The following is a 26,643-nucleotide window of genomic DNA, read 5'->3' on the forward strand; positions in this document are numbered from 1 at the left end:
GTCTGAGTATCCGAATACTCGAAGAAAAAGTGGTTAAACTGGATGAGATTTTCTCTTTTCGAGTGGTCTGAAGCCAAAGTAGAAAGTGCAGGATGAGATGGTGTTTAATTTTACAATTCCACCTTGGCACAGCCTGATCCAGGATGAAAGCACAGACAATACAGTGCACAAAAAGCTAATTCTGTATTTTAAATATACATATATATTTCTATATAGTATAATATATCACATAACATGAATAAGATAACATTGGGAGCATCATCACACACACAGACACCCCGTTGTCGGTAGCTCGCGAGAGGCTGACTGCTTGAAAAGTAGATCTTGGGGTAAAAAAGTCTGGGCACCCTTGTTTTATAGTATTCCTCAGTGCCTCTCGAGGTTTCACAGTTCTCCTAATAAGAGGTACAGTACACAAATCCTTCGCACTATTTGTCTCTCCGACTTGAACTTTACTCTAAAACTCTACTCGTGGGTCGCACTGGACTACGGACACCAAGTACGCGCGGGGGAGCCGCAGTGACGTCAACACGGTTGCAGCACCCGCAAGTATAAAGAAGCCTTTAGTGATGCTGGCCGCGTTGATGCCTGGCAAGGTATTCCAAAGTCTTGCATTACATCATGGATTACGGGCCGTAGCGGTGTGTTTTCGCCGCAATTTCTGCCAAATTCCAATATTAGGTCTCCGAGGTTGCGGTTCCACTCCAATTTTGTCCAGCATTTTTGGAGGTAAACACGGCCAATCAGATACTTCAGCAGTGTTATCAGGTTTGTTCTGAGTTCCATTTGAGTTTTTCCAAAGGAGAAAGGCGGGAGTGTGTACAGAATAATTGGAGCCAGCAGATGTTCTCATTGCACTCCATCTATCAGAGGCTGTCAGCCATCTTCCTAATGGAGCTAAACATGTCCAACAAAAGTTTCGTGTGTGTGTGAGGGGGGGGGGGTGTTGTGTTTTATATGACATCTTGCACGCACAACCTTTTACATGGAAGTTTTTTTTAGCCTCGAGCAGAGATTAGGTTCTTCAAAATCATTTTTAGTGAGATCCATAAACGTTGCATATCATATACCGTGTATGGAATCCCAGGCAGTTGTATAGCGCAAGGGTCGCTTTAAGGCATCACAGAGACCCAAGTACGGCACGTGTTTTATGATCTCGTAAATGAGCAGTGATGTTGTGAAACGTGTGCTTGAGGGGGATGGGGAATGGGCGTCTGGTGTCTGATAGGGATTTATCTGTGACCCCCCCCCCCCCCCCCCCCCCTTTGTCTGGATGGTGGAGTACTCCCAAGAGAGTCATGGTGGACACACAGGAATCCTCAGGCAACATTTCCAGAGATTCTCCCACATCCTTTATGCAAGGGTCTGGATGTGCAGAATTATGCTACATCCTGCAGCCAACACGGTGCCATAAATACTTCACTTGTAATGTGTAACACTCACACCTTATGATGACAACTGAGACTAGTGGTTCCAGTCTTACATGTCCGAAAGAAGTTTTTATGTTTCTCTTGGTGGATTTCAGTCATCGTCTGCTTCCCTTTTTACATGGAGTGCCCCAAGGCTCCATTTCAGGCCCTATATTATTTTCTGTCTGCATGCTCCCCCTGGGTGCTGTTAATAAAAAGCATGACTTCACGTTACATTTCTATGCAGATGACTCTCAAATTTACTTCCCACTGGAGGAAAAATGACCTTGGAGCTTGTTCTAAGCACTTACACACGACCTAGCTGTTATCAAAGCCTGGACGGCTTAAACTTCCTCAGTTGTAATAACAGTATCTATCTGGATGGATATTCCTTAGACCTAGCAAGGTCCCGAATATCCTACTACTTCTTAACCGCCCTATGCTTTAAAGTAAACAATCTTGGTAGAGATGATTTCTTTAGTAAAATAAAGTTCATTTTAGTTCTGGCTTTCAAATAAGCCAAGTCATTACTTTACAGTTACAATTCTGAGGTCCAGGGTTCAATCATGGCCCCGCCTGTGTAGATTTTGCACGTTTTCCCCCGTGCCTGCATGGGTTTTTTCAGGGCACTGCGGTTTCCTCCCACATCCCAAAAACATGCAACATTAATTGGACACTAAATTGCCCCTAGGTGTGATTGTGAGTGTCTGTCTCCATGTGCGATTGGCTGGCAACCAGTTCAGGGTGTACCCTGCCTCCTGTCCGTTAACAGCTGGGATGGGTACTACCACTCCTGCGACAGGAGGAGTGAGGATAAGCGGTTAAGAAAAATGGACGGATGTTAGCTATCCTGCCTCTCATGGCTGAGGTGACTGCTCATTAGCACACACAGGAGAGAGCGCATTACACCTTTGACACTCAATTTATTTTACGATGCATTTTAAAATTTTACTTTTTACCCGTACAGATCTTGACGCTCTTGCGCAGGCCTAAATTGGTGATATTTTACAAACCTACGCCCCATCCCGCTCACTGAAGCCTGGAGAGAAATCTCCAGGATGTTCCACAGCGGGGACAGAGCAGTTAGGTTAGCGCCTCCCAAACTGTGGAACCAACTATGAATTACTGATTTCAATATTGCATACCTATTTTATTAACATCATTTATCATTCTTATCTCATTATGCAAACATTCCTCTCGTCTAACATACCAATGTAACATCAACAAAGACAAAAACAAACGACATACTTTCTCTTTAAACTGTGTCACGGACAGCAATATCTAATCCATGAGGACTTGGATTTGACTTCCGGTGTAGACCAAAAAGTTATTTGTAATTAGTTTGTTAGTCTAACTCAAGTCTGCCCTTGAGCAGGCAACCCCTAAGCAGAACCTCAACTAAAAGACGCGCTCACCGTTTGGGTGCCCATCATGCTCACATCTTTCCTTGCATGCCTGCATGTGTGTGGTCTGCTTGGCTGTGTGGTGTCCAAGCAAAACAAACATATAAAGCAGTGTCAACGGAATTGAATAGATGAATCCCTTGAGGGATTGTAAGATTGTAAAAACCCACTAAAATCAACAAAACAGCCTTGTGCGCTTGCAAATATTTTCAGCTCAACCACAATTGAAGATTTCCCTGGTTTCAAAATATTCCTTTGGCATACATCCTATTGTGACTTATTTTTTCCTTGCAGATTTTTATCAATAACGAGTGGCAGGACTCCGTCAGCGGCAAGGTTTTTCCAGCTTTGAACCCGGCGACTGGAGAGCAGATATGCGACGTCCAAGAAGCAGATAAGGTTTATGCCTTTATCTGTTATTTGAAACCAACTATATCAGAGAGGAATTATTTTTTTTTTGATAATTTAAAGGCTGAATACTGATTTTGTTTCCTCCATCCCACTAATCAGGCCGATGTTGATAAAGCAGTTCAGGCGGCGCGTCTCGCCTTTTCATTGGGTTCTGTATGGCGAAGGATGGACGCATCCGAGCGGGGACGACTACTGTCCAAGCTGGCAGATCTGGTGGAGAGAGACAGCATCTATCTGGCTGTAAGGCGCCATTCAATTTATCCATTGAATCGAAATACAGTGAAGAAAATAAGTATTTGAACACCATGCTATATTGCAAGTTCACTTAGAAATCATGGTCTGAAATTTTCATCATAGGTGCATGTCCACTGTGAGAGAGATTATCTAAAAAGAAAAATCCAGAAATCACAATGTATGTTTTTTTTTTCAACCATTTATTTGTGTGATACAGCTGCAAATAAGTATTTGAACACCTGAGAAAACCAATGTTAATATTTGCTACAGTGGCCTTTGTTTGCAATTACAGAGGTCAATCGTTTCCTGTAGTTGTTCACCAGGTTTTCACACACTGCAGGAGGGATTTTGGCCCACTCCTCCACACAGATCTTTTCCACATCAGACAGGCTGTTGCTGAGAAACACGGAGTTTCAGCTCCCTCCAAAGATTTTCTATTGGGTTTAGGTCTGGAGACTGACTAGGCCACGCCAGAAACTTGTTTTGCTCCTTACGGACCCACTCCTTGGTTTTCCTGGCTGTGTGCTTCGGGTCATTGTCATGTTGAAAGACAACAGCCAGGATCCATCTTCAATGGTCTGACTGAGGGAAAGAGGTTGTTCCCCAAAATCTCACTATACATGGCCGCGGTCATCCCCTCCTTAATACAGCTTCCACCCCCATCCTTCACAGTAGGGATGGTGTTCTTTGGATGGAACTCATCATTCGTCTTCCTCCAAACATGGGAAGTGGAATTATGACCAAAAAGTTCAATTTTGGTCTCATCTGACCACAAAACCTTCTCCCATCACTCCTCTGTATCATCCAAATGGTCATTGGCAAACTGAAGACGGGCCTTGATATGTGCTGGTTGAAGCAGGGTAACCTTCCGTGCCGTGCATGATTTTCAAACCATGACGTCTTAGTGCATTACCAACAGTCACCTTGGAAACGGTGGTCCCAGCTCTTTTCAGGTCATTGACCAAGTCCTGTCGTGTAGTCCTGGGCTGATTCCTCACCTTTCTAAAGGATCACTGAGACCCCACGAGGTGATATCTTGCATGGTGCTTTGCTCCGATTGAGATTGACCATCATGTTTAGCTTCTTCCATTTTCTAATGATTGCTCCAACAGTGGACCTTTTTTCACCAAGCCGCTTGGCAATTTCTCTGTAGCCCTTCCCGGCCGTGTGGAGTTGTACAATTTTGCCTGTGGTGTCTTTGGACAGCTCTTTGGTCTTGGCCATGTTACAAGTTTGAGTCTTGCAGACTGTATGGGGTGGACAGGTGTCTTTATGCAGCTAACGACCTTCCACAGGTGCATCTGATTCAGGATCACACATGGAGTGGAGGTGGACTTTTAAAGGTGGACTAACAGGTCTTTGAGGGTAAGAATTCTCGCTGATGGTCAAGTGTTCAAATACTTATTTGCAGCTGTATTCTTTAAAAAAATCATACATTGTGATTTCTGGATTTTTCTCTTTAGATTATCTCTCTCGCAGTGGACATGCACCTACGATGAAAATTTCAGACCCCTCCATTATTTCTAAGTGGGAGAACTTGTAATATAGGTGTTCAAATACTTATTTTCTACACTGTAGCTTGTGGTCTTTATCCTGCCATGAAGCTCGAGTTGATCCGTTATTAAAGGCCCCCTGTCAGTTTATATTTATGGTGTTTTTTCTTGCTATTTAATACTCTGTCATGTCTTCTAAAAAGCACCTTTGACTTACATCTATGTCAAGGAAAAACAAATAAAATGTCTTCACTCAGTCGGGAAACATAACTGTAACGTGGCGGCTCGAGTTGGAATTTCGTGTTATCTTAGTTTCACATCTCAGCCGGGGGTGGGCGCAAAAACTGGAGTCCCATTTGAGCAGCACAAGTTGATACAAAATACAGCATTTCTCAAACGTCTCCCTCTTTCCCCAGACTATCGAGTCACTGAACAGCGGGAAGCCTTTTCTGACCACTCTGTTTGTGGACCTTCAAGGGACCATAAAGACATTGAGATACTTTGCTGGATATGCAGACAAGATTCATGGCACTTCGATTCCGATGGGTAAGGAATAAGTAAAGCAATGTCAAGTTTTTCAATGATTCACTGCACACTAAACAAAAAATAAAGAGAAACACCATTTAAGTAATAAGTTATCATGTCCAGACCATGGACCATGGAGTATTATAAGAACGTAGTGATCTTTCTAGGTGTGTTGTGGCGTTAAACAACAATAAGAATACCGTAATTCCCAACCTACAGCGCGCACCTGGTTATAAGCCTCACCCAGTACATTTGTAAAGGAAATACCGTTTGGTACATGCATGGGGTGCAGTCGTGTAAAAGCCGCAAGTGCCCACATTCCAACAGACATTGAAACTTGAGATATTTACAAAGAAAGACGGTACACAGAGACCACCACGCTAACAGGGCTACACCGGTAAAAGTCACTTCCTCGGCACATATATTCCACCGGTCTAACTCTTACCTTTTCCGCTGAAGCGCCCCACTTGCGGCCGTCAGAAAAAATGCACAAATTAGCTGCATCACCGCATAAACCGGAGGGTTGAAAGCGTGTGAAAAAAGTCCCCGTTTATAGGCCGGAAATTACGGTAGTATGGGAAAAAACAATAATAATTTCATCCCAAAGGGACAAATTTGATTGATGTTCTGGCATGGCCGACAGAGAGATTCATTTATCTGCAGTTTAATTTGGAACTTGCTCACATCTTGTATTCATAGAGTATTTTCCGCATTATAAGGTGCATAGAATAGACGCTACAGTAGAGACTGGGGTTACGGTTATGGATCCATTAGCCAGAGCTGCCCTAAAGGCTCAATATTGATCCATATATAAGGCACACCGTCGTCTTTTGAGAAAATTAAAGGCTTTTAGGTGCGCCTTATAGTGCGGAAAATACGGTACTTGTGATATCAACATATGCCAAAAAAAAATCCTCCAAACTGATGAATTAATGACATATGAAGCCTCTCAGAAATGTACCAGGACTTGTTTAACAAAAGATGTTTTTCAAATTCAAAACCCAAACTTCAAGTTTCGCCTTCAAAGTAATCACAACCACACAACATTAACAGCTGTGCCACCATTCTAAAACCAGTTCAAAAATGTCAACTATTTTTATGGTTTCACATTCATAATGTCCCTCTGAGGGAAACCGTACAAAAATGAGTTTGACACCCCTGGTCTACAAACTAGTTTGGAATTTTATGAAAGACATTCAATTCTGTCATCTTGCGGTGTCTTCTGGCAGATGACGAAGCTCAGCTTACGCTTGCTAAAGTGAGCTATCAAAGTAAAACTCAACGTAAAGGCAAGCATTTATTGTTCCGGGGAGGCTGCCGCCAGTGTCGCTCCTCACATGCCGGTGAATGGGATGAGTCCGGGGGGGTGTAAAAAAGGGAAAGTTGGCTGTCTGTTTCAACAGGCCGCACAAAAAAGGGGGGAAGGGGGAGGGAGAATAAGAAAGGACATGGGAAACCTCCTGATACCGCTGCATTGTCCCTCTCAAAGCTTCTCTTGTACTCGGCTGCCAAATCAACCGCAGTGAGCTCTTTCCCAGGGCTTTGGTTTAATCTTTATTCCTCTCGTAGACATCCAGGGAAAACAAACAAAGGTATTCCTGAGGCCCGAATGATCTAAGCGCACATATTTGGACATCTGTCGGCATGAGGAGTCGGACGCAAGCGTCAACAACACGCCTTTGGGCTTTTGCTAATATTGTGTTGATCAACACGGACTCTGCGAAAGGAATGGGCGTCGGCCCTATTTTCAGCACATTTGTCCGTACAGTTTACACTCTTAATCTCCCAAAACGAAGTAAAGCAAGCAGCACGTGTCCAATTGCTTATTCCCCAAATAACAACAGCATGTTTTGGGTTTTCCCATGATTTAAACCACGTTGGCCATTGACAATCCCAGTCCAAATGTATATTGAGGCAAGGTGTCGTCTGAGGGGCTGTTTTGAGGAAATTTATACGCACGTTTCCCAAAATCAATTGTTTGCTGAAAGTGGCACACCCTCAAGTAATGCAAGAGGAATGAGAGAGCCTTTCCAGCATGACACCATGTCCGTGACCTTAAAACAGTTACACACATGCCTTGTGTTGTTCACAACGTAATCTCTCACAGGGGTAAGAGGAAGCGGGAGTGTTGTGGGTGGATTCACTTACAAACGAGCATGAAGGGGCAACACAGACTGACCATTTTCACATGTTTCACTGCTTCCACCAAATCCGGGGTTGAATAAACTCCTTTTCTCTTTGTGTACGTGTTCTTCCACAGACGGAGAGTATTTGACATTTACCAGATATGAGCCCATTGGAGTTTGCGGACAAATTATCCCTGTGAGTATAACGTTCTCTGCAAGTGACAGGCACCCTGATACAAGCAGACTTTTGAGCAAGATACGGTGGGAAACCTGAGATACGAGTGCCGTCGGGTGGCAGTGAACAGTATTCAACTCATTTGACAAGAAGCAGAAATTTGGCAAATATTAAAGCTGAAGAAAAAAATAATTTCTCTTTATCACTTCCAGTTGAGGTTTAACTGTCAACCAAACATAAACAAAACGAACTGCACATGTTTTAGCTCAGCTGAAAGCGAACATTCATTAATTCACTCATCTTCCGTTACGCTTATCCTCACCAGGGTCGGGAGTGAATTCTAACAAACAGTGCAAAATGTCACTGACGTGCTAAACGTGATAGTTGAGGCAATGAAACAAAATGGTGGAGCAATACATGTAGACAGATAATGTAAGAAGTTTTTGTTGAGTAATCGACTCTTACTGAATCACATACAGGAGTACAGTAGTAGAAGTAGTATTATTATACTTCGTTTGTGTCTCCATAATTGCATTATACTCCGTTCCAGTGGCCAAGGTCACCACACCAGAAGGTGCCAGACTATGCATTGGATTGCAGCATCAAATTGTGATGCATAAACTGCTTAATCATTCAAATTCTATTTGATTGTTATTACTCTATGGTTTTATATAACGTGCTAATTTCCTTGCTAAAAGCAATTTTTTTTTGTTTTTTGAGGGAAAGCTGGAACCGATTAATGGCATTTCCATTCATTTCAATGGGGAAAGATGCTTTAAGATATATTTTTTAAGTTAAGAGCGTGGTTATGAAATTGATGAAACTCATATTTCAAGACAGTACTGAATAATCAAGAGTGTTGTAGATTTTCTCAGTTTCAGACAGTCTGTATATATCGAGTAAAGTATGCTGCGTTCTCTTGCACGTGTTGCTAGTCCACCACTTATCTATAATGCGACGGGAGGATAACGTTCTCTTGCCCGACTGTTTAGACAGAAGACTGAAAGGGAGAGTAACTGACTGGAAAGCGATGACTTATTGTGCTCGACTCGTGACCACCCAGCGCCTCATTCGAACGCGTGTCGTCTTTTTCCTGTATGTGTGTATGTGTCACGCACAGTGGAACTTCCCTCTGATGATGACCGCATGGAAGCTGGGGCCAGCGCTGGCATGTGGAAATACTGTAGTCCTCAAACCTGCTGAGCAGACGCCGCTCACCTGCCTCTATGTGGCGGCACTTGTCAAAGAGGTAACACGCGACTATGCACAAACTGTGTCATTCTTTATATTGTCTTCAATTATGTTATATATTTATTTATTTTATTAATAATAAATTTAATTGGACACTCTAAATTGCCCCTCGGTGTGATTGTGAGTGCGGCTGTTTGTCTCGATGTGCCCTGCTGGCAGCTAGTTCAGGGTGTACCCCGCCTCCTGCCCGTTGACAGCTGGGATAGGCTCCAGCACTCCCCGTGGCCCTTGTGAGGATTAGCGGTTTAGAAAATGGATGGATGGATGGATGTATTTGCAGAATATAAAGAATATAGGCCCCTGAGTATAGTTAATGTGTACGTGTGCTGCATCACCTTTTATGTTGACGTAGCTGTGGTTTAAAACGTTATAACGTGGTGACACTGATGCCATTCCTTAGCCCGTCTTTGGCATTTTGCATGGCTCGTTAGCTTAGGGCCAACGGGCTGCCATAATACAAAGCACAAGTTGAATTTTTTTTTTTTTTTAAACATACTACTTTAAGAAAAAAATGGACAATCTAATGCAGTTACAGTTTGTGAACGGAGGACCCCATTGCAGTAACAGATCACAATGGATAATTCAAATAGTCTTCATTTAAACATAAAACTAAAGTAAGATAAAACCCTTAAATGCAAAAAAATTGGCGTCGATAAGTTAGGTACATGCTAACATTTGCAAGTCTGTAAAGATTAAACAAGAATGGACATCACTGGACACTGTAAAGGTTGCCAATGCGAGTCCCCCCCCCCAAAAAACATTGCTAAGGGTCTGAAGTTTGAAAAGGAGCATCTGGATATCCCACAGCACAACTGGAAAACTATTGTGAGAATAAACCATATGTCAGTTGTTTCAAATGAACACACTGAACCTTACGATGAAGTATGATAGAGGGGGGCCTAATCTTGTGGGGTTGCTTAACTACCTCAGGGCTTGGACGGATTGCTATAATGGATGGAAAAATGATTTCCAAATTATTTGTGACGACATTTTGCAGGAGAACTTAAGAACATCTGTCTGCCAACTGAAGCGTAAAAGAAGATGGGTGAAGCAACAGGAAAACCGAGGAACAGAATCAAATTAACAACAGAAATGCTTCAACATCAGAAAATACGCTTTTTGGAATGAGTCCTGACACCGTCACAAACCAACTGAGATTCTGTAACACGACCTCAATAGAACGTTTCACACCAGACATACTAAGAATACCGCTAAAAGAACTGAGAGTTTTAGAAAGAGGAATGGTCCACAAATCCTCCTGACCATTGTGCAGATCTGATCTGTAATTATAGAAAACATATGGTTGAAGTTACTGCTGCAAAAAGAGGGTCAACCAGTTCTTAAATCCACAGCTCAGGTCACACGATTATTCCCCTCTGTACTGTGATGGGTACATGTTGTGTTCACTAAAAACACGGAAACATTGTTTTGCAGTTTAAACAAACTGTTTATTGTTGTGATCAAAGTTTCCAACATTTTCTTGCAAATGTACATCACTGCACAAGCAATGGGTTTTAATACAAGAGCTATTTTAAAATTTCCACCCATGCAAAGAAAATAATCCTTGATTTGAGTGATACTAGGACAGGCTTTTATGAATCATGTTTATTATTAGTAGTGCAGAGGTGTAGAACTGTGTCGCAATCATATCTTCTCTAATATATCAGTTGACTTACATCCATCCATCCATCCATCCACCGCTTTTTCGGGTCGGGTCGCGGCGGAAATAGCTTCAGCAGGGATACCCAGACTTCCCTTTCCCAAGCCACTTCTTCCAGCCCTTCCAGGGGGATCCCGAGGCGTTCCCAAGACAGCCGGGAGACATAGTCTCTCCAGCGTGTCCTGGGTCTTCCTCGGGGTCTCTTTCTGGTGGTACATGCCCAGAACACCTCACCAGGGAGCCGTCTGGGAGGCATCTGAATCAGATGCCCGAGCCACCTCATCTGGTTCCTCTCAATGCGGAGGAGTAGCGGCTCGACACTGAGCCCCTCCCGGATGACTGAGCTTCTCACCCTATCTGTAAGGGAGAGCCCGTACACCCTGCGGAGGAAACTCATTTTGGCCACTTGTATCCGGGATCTTGTTCTTTCGATCACGACCCACGACCTCGTGGCCGTAGGTAAGGGTAGGAACGTAGATCGACTGGTAAAATGAGAGCTTCGCCTTTCTATTTAGCTCCCTCTTTACCACAAAGGACCGATACAAAGTCCGCATCACTGGAGACGCTGCACCGATCTGTCTCTCATCCCCAACCTGGAGAGGGCACGTCACCCTTTTCTGACTGAGGACCATAGTCTCGGATTTGGAGATGCTGATTCTCATCCCAGCCGCTTCACACTCAGCTACGAATTGCTCCAGTGAGAGCTGGAGATCACGGCTTGATGAAGGCAACAGAACCACATCATCTGCAAAGAGCAAATATCCGATGCTGAGGCCACCAAACCGGACACTCTCTACGCCTAGAAATTCTGTCCGTTTAAGTTATGAACAAAATTGGTGACAAAGGGCAGCCTTGGCGTAGTCAAACTCTCACTGGAAACGAGTCAGATTTATTGCCACCAATGCGGACCAAACAGCATTCGTCCAGGGACTGAACAGCTTGGATCAGGGGGTTCGGTACCCCATACTCCCGAAGAACCCCCCCACAGGACTCCTCGAGGCACACGGTCAAATGCCTTCTCCAAGTCCACAAAACACATGTAGACTGGTTGGGCGAACTCCTATGCACCCTCGAGGATCCTGCCGAGGGTGTAGAGCTGGTCCACTGTTCCACGGCCAGGACAAAAACTAAATTGCTCCTCCTGAATCCGAGACTCAATGTCCCGACGGGCCCTCCTCTCCAGTACCCCTGAGTAGACCTTACCAGGGAGGCTGAGGTGTGTGATCCCTCTATAGTTGGAACACACCCTCCGGTCACCCTTGTTGAAAAGGGGGACTACTACCCCAGTCTGCCCATCCAGAGGCACTGTCCCCGATGTCCACACGATGTTGCAGAAGCGTGTCAACCAGGACAGCCCCACAACATCCAGAGCCTTTAGAAACTCCGGGTGAATCTCATCCGCCCACCCGGGGCCCTGCCACCAAGGAGCTTTTTAACCACCTCGGTGACCTCAACCCCAGAGAAGAGCCCTCCTCAGAACACCCAGAACCAGTTGAATTAAAGCAACCAAATGTTACAACCACACACTCGAGCTTCTGTTATGAACATGTTCTGATCTTAATACCTTTGTCATTCCTTGTATAAAGACATTTTTTTAATATAGCATCTTAAACTCATGTAAGGCACTGCTCAAGAAGCACGGATAGAAACAACATTTTATATTAAAATACATTACAATGTACACAACAACAGCGTACACTAGAGGTGCATAAATTAATGCTTGCCTAACCTGATCGATAAACAATATCCATAAAACAAATCCGACGAATGTGGTGACAAGGTAGCAAAACTCTGAATAGAATCGAGCAAAATGAGAAAAGGAAGTAGTAAATGTCATCCTTGATGTGCCTGACAACAGGATTAGCATGTCCACTTGTGTGCAGATCACAAGTAAGATGATGAGATTAAAACAATATTATCCTGCTCTATCTCATCCTGCAAATCTGGAGACTATCTGTCTGTGTCCTTCCTCTCTTGACGTTTTCTGCCGGTAGGGAGGTTGGGTTGGGTCCGGATTCTCCCGCGCCGCCTGTGGTTTTCCTTGGCTCTGCTGTCATCTCCGCTAAGGCTCGCTTCCTCTCGTATTGTTTTGACAGGCCGGCTTTCCACCGGGAGTCGTCAATATTTTGCCGGGATTCGGGCCAACGGCGGGAGCGGCGATCGCTTCGCACATGGGCATCGACAAAGTGGCGTTCACGGGCTCGACAGAGGTACGTTCGTATACGGAAGCACAGCCGACGGCGTGCGACACAGGGGAGCATGCTGGGTAATGAGAGGACTTTGTGCCTGCATTGGATCTTAGATGACAAACAAATGGAGTCTATATAAATGGCGAGCCCCGTCATTATTCCTGTGGGCCGGCATCGCTGATTTTATCTTGCACGTGCGCATATTTGCTCAAGAGTATACAAACACATCTGTCTAAAACACTGATCCTTGTCTTTTAGCCCTCCACAGGACACTGACGCACGATTGTAGTTTACATGAGTGGGAAGCGGTTCACGGCGAGCTAAATCATCAAAGTACATACCGTGTTTGCGAACGGATCCAACCGCATTCTTTGGCAACTCAGCAAATTCCTCTCCTGCACACTATTAATACAGATCTGATATTTACAACTGCATACTAACCCCTATGATAAAAGCTTTTAACAGTCAAGCAAAAGCAGGATAAACGTTTACATGTTGCCAGCCTGTATTTCACAAGCCCCTTTTGTCAAATGAGCCGTGTCCTGTTTGGATTATAGAGACTCTATACAGTCTGTTTTGAGTCTAGGGGTATGCACAGGTATGCAGTTAGCAGCCCTTTGATAAGCTCCTCCGTAAAGCGAGCCAAAAGGCCGCAGTTACACAAGCACAGACAAACCTTGGAGCTTCATCAAGAGCAGATACGACCTGTTTTCGCCAGAAGCACAAGCTAGTTGGTTTTCCATTCTCAGAACTTAAGGAAAGAAGGAGACCACTCTTAGCTATCCATCCATTTTCTTAGCCGCTTATCCTCACAAGGGTCCCAGGATTGTGAGAGCCCGTCCCATGTATCATCGGGCAGTAGGCGGGGTACACCGTGAATTGGTCGCCAGCCAATCACAGGGCACATGGAGACGGACAATAGTCACACTCCCAATCAGGCCAAGGGGCAATTTAGAGTGTCCAATTAATGTTGCATGTTTTTGGGATGTGGGAGGAAACGGGAGTTTCCAGAGAAAACCCACACAGGGATGGGGAGAACATGGAAGCACTCCACACGGGTGGGGCCGGGATTCGAACCTTGGTCCTCAAAACTGTGAGACCAACATTATAGCAAGTTGCGTGCCGAGTGTAAAACAACAGTAATGTATAACGCAGGGGTGTCAAACTCATTTTTCCCACGGGCCACGTTATTGTTCCGATTTCCCTCAGAGGGCCGTTATGACTGTGGAAGAAAAGTATTTAATCATCTCATCATATTTACAGAATCAATGTATGAACTAGTTTTGGAATTGGTTTTTCAAGTATTCACATTTGGTAACACAAAAATTCTTGTAATATCTCAACTTTATCATTTATGATATATGACAATGTGAAATTTTGGTACAGATTTTTACAAGAATCATGGAAATTGACACTAGATTTGGCTTAGCGGGCCGCATGAAATCATGTGGCGGGCCAGATCTGACCCCGGGCCTTGAGTTTTGGTATCCATAATGGTTTTTGCTGACTCCATTGCCACGACCATGAGTGTGAGGAACAGTGCAATTGGTCATTGTTCATCATGGCCACTCACGTGTCTCTGCCACTGCATCTATATTCTGTCAACATTTTTGCCCTCGTCTTCGTACTTCTGAGCAGATTTATAACACAATTGATGTTAGGTGATTGGGGTAATACAGAAAAAACGAATGAAAACAAACGTGAGTCGGTCTAATAATCTTTCCATTTCAAACCTACATTAGTTTATCCCAGATAGCATCTGTCCTCAGTATGATTGTGGTTGACTTTTGGAAAGAAATAGGGGTACACCCTGGACACATACAGTGTAGACCTTCTTCTTCTTCTTTTCTTTTCGGCTTGTCCCGTTAGGGCTCGCCACAGTGTGTCATCTTCCTCTCTAACACCCAGTCTTCATGTCTTCCCCCACAATATCCATCAACCTTTTCTTTGGTCTTCCTCTTGCTCTTTTGCCTGGCAGCTCCAACCTTTGGACCCTTTTACAAATATACTCACTCTCTCGCTTGTCTCTGAACATGTCCAAACCATCAAAGTCTGCTCTCTCGAACCTTTTGTCTCCAAAACATCCAACTTTGGCTGTCCCTCTAATGAGCTCATATCTAATCCAATTCAATCTGCTCACTCCGAGCGAGAACCTCAACATCTTCATTTCTGCCACCTCCAGTTCTGCTTCCTGTTTTTTCTTCAGTCCCACCGTCTCTAATCTGTACATCATGGCCGGCCTAACCACTGTTTTATAAACTTTGCCCTTCATCCTAGCGGGGACTCTTCTGTCACATAAAACACCAGACACCTCCCGCCAACTGTTCCACCCCGCTTGGACCCGTTTCTTCACTTCCTTCCCACACTCAGTGGAGACCAACAACCATTTTCTCTCACGTTTGCAACTATGGACAAGATAGTCTTTGGAATGTGGGCGAAAACCGGCATACCTGTAGAAAACCCACACAAGAAGGACCTGACATGTAAACTTCGCCCAGGTAGGCATGAGCAGAGACTGAAACCCAGAAGCTGCTCACTAGTACTTGGGATTTGAATCACACCTCCAGCCTTTCTGTGGTTAAACACACACACTCCCCCAAAATGCATGTTAGGCAGTTGGTTATAGGTGTGAAAGTGCATGTGAATGGTCGTTTATACCCCGCCTCTTGCTCAAAGTCATCTGGGATGGGCTACAACTTCACCCTTGACCCTCATGGGGACACGTGTGATAGAAAACGGCTAAATGGGAAAAACACGGGCCAAATCCACGTCCAACTGTTGAACAGAAATAGTCATAGGTTATAAGATGTCGCACAACCTGTTTTCCCTCTCACGCAATCTCGCTTGGAGGCACCAAGTAAGAAAAACATATTTTTCGTTTTTAATTACGCTGTCTTGATTGAACATTTCCCTTGAGAGTGGTCCGTGTGTTTTTCTTCCTACACATTTTCCTGTTGTTTCGTGTGATCTGGAATCAATTAGCGTGGAAAAAGAGCCAGTTCTGTCAGAAGCTGCCCATGCCCAGACAGTGAGTCACCGCAAAAGTAGTAGCGGGATATCACGGAGAGAGGAGCATCTCCTCGCCGAGTGCAGTTCTGTGCAGCGCTGTGTGTGGCTGCAGGTGGATTCGGGTCGGACTCCCCCCCCCTGCCCGGCGGCGACTCACGTGAGGCTGTGACTCCTCGTGGGCGAGTCCGGCAGCTCAGCACGCTGCGGTTACGCGAGCCTCCCCTTTAGTCAGCCACTACGATGATCAAAGACACATGAGTCCAAGGCAAATGTTGTGCTGTCTGATTACATTTGTGCTGCAGTGCCAACGACGCACACCTGACTGTTGAGGAACCGTGCTGAGAGAACGTCTTTTGTTTACAGAGGTGGTTTTCTTGGATAAAATAACTGTTTGCTTTGACTTCACTTGCCAGGGGAAATACACGCTGGCCGGATCCAATGAAACCAAATCTGCCTTTACAAAGACAATAATGCTCATATATCAATGACACAGTTAAAGCAGTATTAATTTAACAATGCATTTATTCTTGTGGTTAAACTTTGGACTGGTGTTTCTAATATTTTGCCTCCCTCGTGCATATCTATAAGGTTTTGATATACCGTAATTTCCGGCCTACAGAGCGCACCGGATTATAAACCTCACAAAGTACACGTGTAAAGGAAATACCATTTGGTACATACGTAAGCCGCACCTGTGTAAAAGTCGCAAGTGCCCACACTGAAACCCACATTAAAACATGATATATTTACAAAGACAGTACACAAGGAGAGAAAGTGTCTTCAAAGTTTAATACCTTAGCTTAGCTTAACATAGGAACAACACGGTAGCACAAATAGGGCTGGTTAAACAAATAAACAGCCGCGGCAGCTACACAGTAGCAACACGGTAGCACAGTACTAACAGCCGGTAAAAAAAAAACATACCTGAATCACTGCGACGCGGCAGCAACACAGGAGAAACACGGTAGCACGGCACAAACACTAGCGCGGCGCTAACAGGGCCAGGAAAAGAAAACATACTGGTAAAAATCACTGAGATGTGGCAGTAACACAGCAACAACAGGCTAGCACAGCGCTAACAGGGGGGGTTTAAAAAAAAACATACCGGTAAAAGTCACTTCCTCGGCACATATATTCCACCGGTCTCACTCTTACCTTTTCCGCTCGAGTGCCCCCTTGCGGCTGTATCTGTATCACCGCATAAGCCACAGGGTTGAAACCGTGTGAAAAAAGTCGCAGCCTGTAGGCCGGAAATTACGGTAAATGAAAATGAAGCCTTGTTATCGTTATGAAGCTTGACTGTTGTTTATTTTTTTTTTGCCAAGACAGATTTCGTATTCCATTGTACTAACTCGACTGCAGGTATACCTGATGAAGTATTCAGGGACTGTTTGTGCATTGGAGAGACAATCCCAACATTAGAAATGACTATTACACACTTGCATAGAAAAGTATTATCCCAGAACGCTTACAAAGGAAACCTCCCAAATGATACATGAGTACTCTACTTCTCGGTTTTGGTGCGCAGACAAGCAGCCACCCACAAGTTCTTCATGCTTCCTCTCCCTCCACACAAATATTTTTTTTACTACTTCCTGAACTCATCACGGTAGCTACTGAAGGGATTAAACGAGTCCACAAGTTATCGTGAAGAGGCGTTAGTCCTGCGTCAATATGAGTAAGCTTGTATTTTTTTTTTCCTCCCTTTAGGTTGGAAAACTGATCCAGGAAGCAGCCGGGAAGACGAACCTGAAGAGAGTGACGCTGGAGCTGGGAGGCAAGAATCCAAACATCATATTTGCAGATGCAGACTGTAAGTTAACAAGTTATGTTTTCCTCGGTGACACTTTATGGGCCAAGTGTGAAAGGCAGATGTGTTTTGATCATTGTTTGTTACAGAAATGATAGGACAAAAGTACCACAAAAATGTTCACAAACTTCTTCTTTTCGGCTTGTCCCATTAGGGGTCGCCACAGCGTGTCATCTTTTGTCATCTTGTGCATCTTCCTCTCTACACCCACTGTCCTCATGTCCTCCCTCACAAGATCCATCAACCTTTTCTTTGGTCTTCCTCTCGCTCTTTTGCAAAGCAGCTCCATTCTCAGTACCCTCACTCTCTCGTCTCTGGAGGTGTCCAAACCATCGAAGTCCGCTTTCTCGAATCTTGTCTCCAAAACATTTGGCTGTCCCTCTAATGAGCTCATTTCTAATCCTATCCAACCTGCTCACTCCGAGCGAGAACCTCAACATCTTCATTTCTGCCACCTCCAGTTCTGCTTCCTGTTGTCTCTTCAGTGCCACCGTCTCTAGTCCGTACATCATGGCCGGCCTCACCATTGTTTTATAAACTTTGCCCTTCATCCTAGCGGAAACTCTTCTGTCACATAGAACACCAGACACCTTCCGCCAACTGTTCACCCCGCTTGAACCCGTTTCTTTACTTCCTTACCACACTCTCCATTGCTCTGGATTGTTGACCCCAAGTATTTGAAGTCGTCCACCCTCGCTATCTCTTCTCCCTGTAGCCTCACTCTTCCCCCTCTACTTTTCTCATTCACGCACATATATTCTGTTTTGCTTCGGCTAATCTTCATACCTCTCCTTTCCAGTGTGTGCCTCCATCTTTCTATTTTTTTCTTCACCTGCTCCCTGCTTTCAGTGCAGATCACAATATAATCTGCGAACATCATAGTCCAAGGGGATTCCAGGCTAACCTCATCTGTCAGCCTATCCATTACTATCGCAAACAGGAAGGGGCTCAGTGTGGATCCCTGATGCAGTCCTAACCCTAACCTCCACCTTAAATTCTTCTGACACACCTACAGCACATCTCACCACTGTTCTTCTTCGCTCATACATGTCCTGTAAGATTCTAAGCATACTTCTCTGGCACACTAGACTTGCGGATGCAGTACCACAGTTCCTCTCTTGGTACTCTGTCATCAGCTTTCTCTAGGTCTAGAAAGAATGTAGCTCCTTCTGACCTTCTCTGTACTTTTCCACAAGCATTCTCAAGGCAAATAATGCATCTGTAGTACTCTTTCTAGGCAACAAAAATGTCCACAAATGTTAGATTTAATTTGTTGTAAGGCAAAACCAGGTGAAATGCGTCTAAGGCCCGCTACACATCCTGCAACACTGTGAAAAAGAGTCGCAGACCCGTACACCAGCAGTTTTTTAAGGCCCTGGTACGGCTTGTCAACGACTGACTGGCTCTCTTTTGTCAAAGGAATTGGTCGCTTTTTTGATTCATGACTCATGTCTCAGAAACAAAAATGGTATCATCTTGCATCCTGGAGCCCTGGAACTCACCACGTGGTTATAGACAAACCAAACTATTGATATTCCCCAGCTTTTGTAACACTTCAACCCCTGGATTCTGTTCTCTAGACCTTCAACCCAAAGAATTATGCGCAATGTGTGAGAAACCTAATATTGGATGGCGTTGGATGGATGGGTTTCAGATAGATTGGAAGCATCTCACCAAACTGGGCGAGGCGAGGCGTTCAAATGCTTTCAACAGCCTTAAGAGCATCTCTCCCTGAGGTCTGTAAATCAGGAAAATAGACCCAGACTCAGTCGGGTGCTTTTGCTAAGACCCATAAATCACGGGGGTCCGTAAACCTTTGTGCGTAACAGCAGGGTCTTGTCTCTCAGGTGTCACATTTGCACAGACTCAGACAAAAGAATATGTTTACATTGCAGATGTGACTATTTCTGTTCCATTCATTTTTCCAAATTTGTCAGTGTCGTTATCCTTAACTAAAGAACGCGAAGTGAGCTTTTCGTGAGCTTTTATTGGTGACCTGCTCTTTCCTCAGTGGATTTGGCTGTCGAAGAGGCCCACCAGGGCGTGTTCTTCAACGCCGGCCAGTGTTGCACCGCAGGCTCGCGGGTTTTTGTGGAGGAGCCCATCTATGAGGAGTTTGTCCGCAGGAGTGTGGAAAGAGCCAAGAGGAGGACGGTGGGCAGCCCATTTGATCCCACTGCAGAGCAGGGTCCGCAGGTGAGAGAGCAAACTCGTATTTTGATCGGGGCGGGGATTTTGGGGCAAAAATGCTACGTCCTCATCTTCAATCGTGCATCTCAACTGTTCACAGATCAGTCGGGAGCATCAGAATCGCGTATTGGAGTTCATCCAGAGTGGCATCAGCGAAGGTGCCAAGCTGGAGTGTGGAGGCAAAGCTCTGGGCGTGAAGGGCTTCTTCATTGAGCCCACTGTGTTCTCCAACGTGAGGGACGACATGCGATTTGCCAGAGAAGAGGTACGCTTACGTTAACATCATCGCTGCCGGGCGGAAACGTCCTGTGTCCACATACCTTCAATTTCGTGGAATCAATACAGTCTCCGCATTGTCGGTTTCTGGGGTTTTCCCCCAACATATTATCACTCTATTTCTTCTTCTTTCGTCTTTTCCTTTCGGCTTGTCCCGTTAGGGGTCACCACAGCGTGTCATCTTCCTCTCTAACACCCATTGTCTTCATGTCTTCCTTCACAAGATCCATCAACCTTTTCTTTGGTCTTCCTCTCGCTCTTTTGCCTGGCAGCCCCATCCTTAGCACCCTTCTACCGATATACTCACTCTCTGTCCAAACCACACCAAACATTTGACATGTCCAAACCATGGAGGTCTGCTCTCTCTAACCTTGTCTCCAAAACATCCAACTTTGTCTGTCCCTCTAATCAGCTCATTTCTAATCCTATCCAACCTGCTCACTCCGAGCGAGAACCTCAACATCTTCATTTCTGCCACCTCCAGTTCTGCTTCCCGTTTGTCACTTCAGTGCCAGAGTCTCTAATTCGTACTTCATGGCCGGCCTCACCACTATTTTATAGACTTTGCCCTTCATCCTAGGGGAGACTCTTCTGTCACATAGAACACCAGACACCTTCCGCCAACCGTTCCAACCCCGCTTGGACTCGTTTCTTCACTTCCTTACCACACTCACCATTGCTCTGGATTGTTGACCCCAACGTCAACCTTGTCCTTGTCGACCTATTTAAGATGGTGAAAATTGCTCGAGAATCAATCTATAACCGTTCTTGAGCTGTCTGAAAAGCCTTGTGAAAGGTTTGCAACAGAATTTCGTGACCTTAAGAGTGAAAGATTTAAACAATTACGAGTTCAAATAGATTTGCGTAAGCTTGCTCTGATGCAGAGGCAACTCTTGAGCCACGAAAGTTAAATTACGTAAAGATGAATTTCTACCTATTAATACTGTTTAGTCACCTTACGGTTTTATCGATTGTGTCACTCATGGCTGAGACCTTTGAAAAAGAGTTTGGGAAGTATGTGGTGATTAGCGATCCTTTGGCGTATTACATCAGGGGTCCTCAATGCGTCGATCGACTGGTCGATCGCGAGGCAGTTTTGGTCGATCACGACGCCTTGCCACGAGAAAACATTTTTTTTCTGACCTTTGGCTCACCGCACGTGCAAACGACGACAGTACAGGAAAACATGCTAGTCGGCGAGTCCCCCCTATTTTAAGCCCTCGCTTAAGAAATCTTATCAAACATGAGTTTGCTTACCCCCCGTCGATCGCGAGAGGCTGGCTGCTTGAAAAGTAGATCTTGTGGTAAAAAAGTCTGGGCACCCCTGAATTACATTAACAGGTGAACATGATTTGGATTTGGTGTTATGTTGATGTTTTTTTTTAAATTTGATCATAGCGTTCGGATTTCCTGAAAAATTTTTGGAAATGTGAAGATTCTGCAATACAGTGGTGATATATAATACATGACGACATGGACATGTTGGAAAAATCCATGCAATATGCATATGACAGTAATAAGATACTAGAATGGGCACCCCAGTAGAGAAGACCCCCACCCAGCCTAAAAAAAAATTGGACGCCACTGACACTGTATGGCTGACTCAAATTCGTGCATTATTTATGGAGGGGAAAAAATAGACAACACGTAGCAATAGATGCACGTAATCCAATAAAGAAATCACCACCAAAAATGGATTCTTTTATCGGAAACCATGTATAGTAACTTGAGTGGGGGCATCACATAATTAAAGCCAATTTTTAAAAAAATATATACAAACAGTATATGAAAAAGAAAATGTAAAATTAAGAATAACAATGGTAAGATTGTTTTGTGTGTGTGTGTGTGTGTGTGTGTATGTGTGTGTGTGTGTGTGTTCGCGCAGTATGTATGTCATAGTTTTATTTGGTTCAACGTTGAAATATTGTTTATAACAGGACCTGAGAAGTCAACATGAAGCATAACTGGTGTCCCTGTCTTCAATTTTGGAAAAATACATTTAGTAAAAACAAGTATTTTAATTAGCGGGAAGAAAAGGGAGAATGAGTTCTTTCTTGGCCCACGCGGCATCCTTCCACTACGTTTTGTGGAAAACTTTTTTTTTTTTTTGCATATTCTTGCTACCAGACAATCAAACTGCGACGAAAACACGGGCCGCCTTGGCGGACGCAACATTCCCGTCAATCACAATTAAAACTTCCGAGTGAGCCGTGCGTATGTTCTGAAATGCCTTGCAGATTTTTGGACCAGTGCAGCAGATCATGAAGTTCAAAACGATGGAGGAAGTGATCGAGCGGGCCAACAACACACACTACGGTTTGACGGCCGCGGTCTTCACAAGCGACATCAACAAAGCCATGACCGTATCTACAGCCATGCAGGCTGGCACTGTCTGGTGAGTTTCTTTTTTGACTGCGCCACTCCTGCGGGCCTTTTGTACACTTGGCCCTCACTAACTGGATACTGGCCACGAGCCACTTCTCTATCATTACACAAGAAATGTTTCCTTTCCTGTTTTTTTTCCCATTTTCTACCCTCCGGCGTCGGCATTCTAGATGTAAAACACACCAACAGAACACAACAACGCACAACTACAACGCAAGTGGAGATGTAAATTGACACCTTAATTTCATTATGTGTAATGAAATGGCTATAAAATGTTTCTTCTTGATTTCGTCCATAATTGTTGAGTTTTCCTTGTGTAATTATGTGCAGATGGCTCCGGCTCAGGGTAGTTTTTTTTTTTTTTTTAAGCTAAAATCCAGCATGAGCCAAACATTTTTCACCACTTATCATAGTTGGACTGCGATACTCCCTTAGCTAAAGCTACATTTAGGCAATATGTAGCGTGACGGCCCTTCAAGGTTTAAGGTTTGCCCTGGCATAACTATTTAAAATGCTTAAACCGGCTGTAAAGTAACTTGCATGTTTATTTATTTTTTTTTTTTTTCCAAAATAAAGTAAATACTGTATGTTGGAAGATAAGTGTTGAGAACATGTAGACAGAACAATTTAGGGAGGGAGAGAGTGAAAGAGAGAGACAGAGTGAGTGAGAGAGAGAGAGAGAGAGAGAGAGATAGTCAGCATGTCAACAATGTCCTGCAATCTTTCTTTACACAATGACAGCGTTTTTTTTGTTTTTTTTTTTAAATGCAGTGTCGCAGTAAGGATTGAAGCTTCTGGAGATTCAGTGTTGGTTTTCTTCCTTGCCACTTACATGCAGAGATTTCTCCAGACTGAATTTTTTGATGACGTTACGGACAGTAGATGACGAAACCACTACATTTCTTGCAAATGTACCGTAATTCCCAGCCTACAGAGCGCACCTGGTTACAAGCCTCACCGAGTACATTTGTAAAGGAAATACCATTTGGTACATACATACGCCGTCCCTGGGTAAAAGCTGCAAGTGCCCACATTGAAACATGAGTTATTTACAAAGAAAGACACAGAAAGGGATTTACCGCTGGCGCGGTGCTAACGCTAGCGCTAACAGTAGGGCAGCGCTAACAGTAGTGCTAACTCTAGTGCCGCGCTAAAGCATTACATTTGGTAAGGAAATACCATTTGGTACATACATATGCCGCACCTGTGTAAAAGCCGCAAGTGCCCACATTGAAACCCAAGATATTTACTAAGACAGTGCACAGAGAGTTTAACGCTAGCGCTGCCGCACTAACACTAGCGCTGTGCTAATGCTAACGCCAGTGCCGCACTAACAGGGCCGGTTAAAAAAAAAAAAAACTGGTTAAAATCACTGAGACATGGCAGTAACACACTAGCGCAGCGCTAACAGGGCCAGTAAAAGTCACTTCCTCGGCACATATATTCCACCGGTCTCACTTTTATTTTTCCCGCTCGAGTGCCCCCTTGCGGCCGTGAGAAAAAAAAATCCACAAATTAGCCTCATCACCGCATAAACCGCAAGGTTGAAAGCGTGTGAAAAAAGAAACAGTTTATAGGCTGGAAATTACGGTACATTTTTATTTATTTGTATTTTATACCTTTGAATCCATCATGTCTAAGTTAGCATAATTCACCATGAGCACGAAATGACTGTTTTGTTTGTAATTATAATGCACAAATGATCTCATTTTAACACGGCTGCACACAATGGGCTGCAAATGGTAGCCTTTTCCATCTTAATTTCGCAACAGATAATTAAAATGTCCACAATAAACTGCTACCAAATTGTGACATTTCCTCTGAATGAAGTCGTTATTTGACATTTGCATTTCTCCCGCTTTGAACAATTCCGTGTTTTCCTTCCCAGATGGCTGAAGTTAAGCAACTCCCAAATATGCAACTGACTACTTTCAGCTGTGTTTGCTAAATACTAATGGGATTATGTTATCAAATCCAGAGGGTGGTTAAAATAGCAACGGCGCTGGTGATGATATGTTCCTCCATCCATCTTCATGAACGCTGCGATGATATTCCGCTTCGGCCAGAAATTCCACGCCGTGAGTCCAATGCACAAGAGTAATAATGAATGTTTTGTGTATTTTTTAGGATAAACTGCTTCAACGCTCTCAGCACACAGTGTCCGTTCGGAGGATATAAAATGTCTGGCAACGGACGTGAATTGTGAGTATGACGTGAGGGAAATGTCCACCGAGTGTACACAATGAACCGCAACATCGCTAATATTGACTTTAGGTCTTTTTTTGAGAGAATAGGACCATATTCCTACACTAAGAGTCTCTTCGCAGTTAGTCATAGAGCAAAATGTGCTTCCTCCCTAGAATGTATACTTAATATTTACCATAGGGTTAGATATTCTCTTTGTGTATGATTAGGGTTAGGTTCGTTGACCTGAACCCCTCTCCATAAATGAAGAAGGGAGGTGCACGGGCCCTCCATCCCAAAGATTTGTTCACCTAAACTGACTTCCTTTTCCCATCCTTTCAAATTTAGGAATAACCCCTTAATTTGTTCACCCCTTAGTTTAAGCCTAACTCAAATTTAGATCAATTTATGAAATTTGCGTGCCTGCTTCCATCCATTTCGGTGCCAACTACCTCCGACCACCCTCCAGATTTAGATACTGCCAGTTGAAAACATCGTAAGAGAGTGAGTCCATGTGACAGAAGAGTCTCCGCCAGGATGAAGGGCAAAGTTTTTAAAACAGTGGTGAGGCCAGCCGTGATGTACGGATTAGAGACGGTGGCACTAAAGAAACAACAGGAAGCAGAACTGGAGGTGGCAGAAATGAAGATGTTGAAGTTCTCGCTCGGAGTGAGCAGGTTGAAATTATTATTATTATTATGATTAAAAGATTAGAAATGAGCTCATTAGAGGGACAGCCAAAGTTGGACGTTTTGGAGACAAGGTTAGAGACAGCAGACTTGGGTGGTTTGGACATGTTCAGAGGCAAGAGAGTGAGAAGGGTGCTGAGGGTGGAGCTGCCAGGCGAAAGAGCGAGAGGAAGACCAAAGAAAACGTTGATGGATGTTGTGAGTGAGGACATGAGGACAGTGGGCGTTAGAGAGGAGGATGCACGATGTTGGCTGAGATAAAAAAAGATGACCCGCTCTGGTGAGCCCTAACGGGACAAGCCGAAAGGAAAAGAAGAACAAGAAGTAAGAGAGTGAGTCTTGTTGCGCAACATTTCGCCAAATTTAAGACTTCTTAGGGCACATTCTCGCTCCAAGTCATTAAATCGTCGTCAGTTGTGTCCCTTTGGACGTCGTAAGTCAAATGTCTCAAAGTGTGTCAGTTCAAGAAAATGTAATAGTCGAATCTTAAGGTGAGGGTAAGGGTTTGGGGTTGGGATGGTATAAGGAAAAAGGAAAGTAGATTTAGGATTAGGATAAGGTTTAGGGGAAGGGATGGGAGACAAATGTGGAGAAAGGTAAGTGGATTTAGGATAAGGGTTAGGGCTAAGGAGAATAAATTACATTTTGGTGCCAATTAGTTCTGACTAACCTCCAGATTTAGATACTGCCATTTGAAAAGTCTTGTTTCGGCTCATGTAAGGCTTCTTCAGGTGCGTTAGGGTCAGGGTATGTGTGCAGACCTGCCACAGTCGCGTTTTGTTCTGCTAGGATAAGACGACGAGAAAAAAAAAAATCACCGCCCATGTAATCTTTCTTGCCGTATAACCATCAAACAATGGCAACAATCTTGACTGTTGTGCCTAGGCCCCAAGGAGCAGTTCAGAATAACGACTTTTTGTGGAGTCCTTTAAGGGGTCTCACTTGTTCTGCTGGGGGACTTCCGTGTTTATGTGAGAAATCGTGATGAGACCTTGAAGGCCGCGACTGGGATAAATGGACCACGATCTGAACTCAAGTCCTCGTCACCTATTGAGCATAACTAACAGTTTTTTCAGACATGAGAGCACTTGGTAGCAGGGTTAGGGAGCAGGAGACCCGAGGTTACTGTCCGATGATGGACCTGGTGGTTGCATCATTGAACTTGAGGCCGTTTGTCTTGTACACTCAGGCGGGGCTGTCTACTGATCGTCACCTGGTGATGTG

The 26,643-nt window shown here is 44.3% G+C and overlaps 1 protein-coding gene across 1 annotated transcript in view; it reads left to right on the forward strand.

Moving 5' to 3' along the window:
• Positions 1-26,643, forward strand: part of aldh1a2 (aldehyde dehydrogenase 1 family, member A2) — a 43,842-nt gene that overhangs the window by 15,612 nt on the left and 1,587 nt on the right. The window contains exons 2-12 of the mRNA XM_061814086.1: positions 3,107-3,211; positions 3,323-3,463; positions 5,367-5,496; positions 7,736-7,797; positions 8,897-9,025; positions 12,784-12,897; positions 17,596-17,698; positions 19,707-19,891; positions 19,986-20,150; positions 22,399-22,556; positions 24,674-24,748. Coding sequence (XP_061670070.1) covers positions 3,107-3,211; positions 3,323-3,463; positions 5,367-5,496; positions 7,736-7,797; positions 8,897-9,025; positions 12,784-12,897; positions 17,596-17,698; positions 19,707-19,891; positions 19,986-20,150; positions 22,399-22,556; positions 24,674-24,748 — 1,367 coding nt within the window. The remainder of the gene's footprint in view (positions 1-3,106; positions 3,212-3,322; positions 3,464-5,366; positions 5,497-7,735; positions 7,798-8,896; positions 9,026-12,783; positions 12,898-17,595; positions 17,699-19,706; positions 19,892-19,985; positions 20,151-22,398; positions 22,557-24,673; positions 24,749-26,643) is intronic.

Source organism: Syngnathoides biaculeatus, chromosome 3 (genome assembly GCF_019802595.1).
Source record: "Syngnathoides biaculeatus isolate LvHL_M chromosome 3, ASM1980259v1, whole genome shotgun sequence".
NCBI lineage: Eukaryota > Metazoa > Chordata > Actinopteri > Syngnathiformes > Syngnathidae > Syngnathoides > Syngnathoides biaculeatus.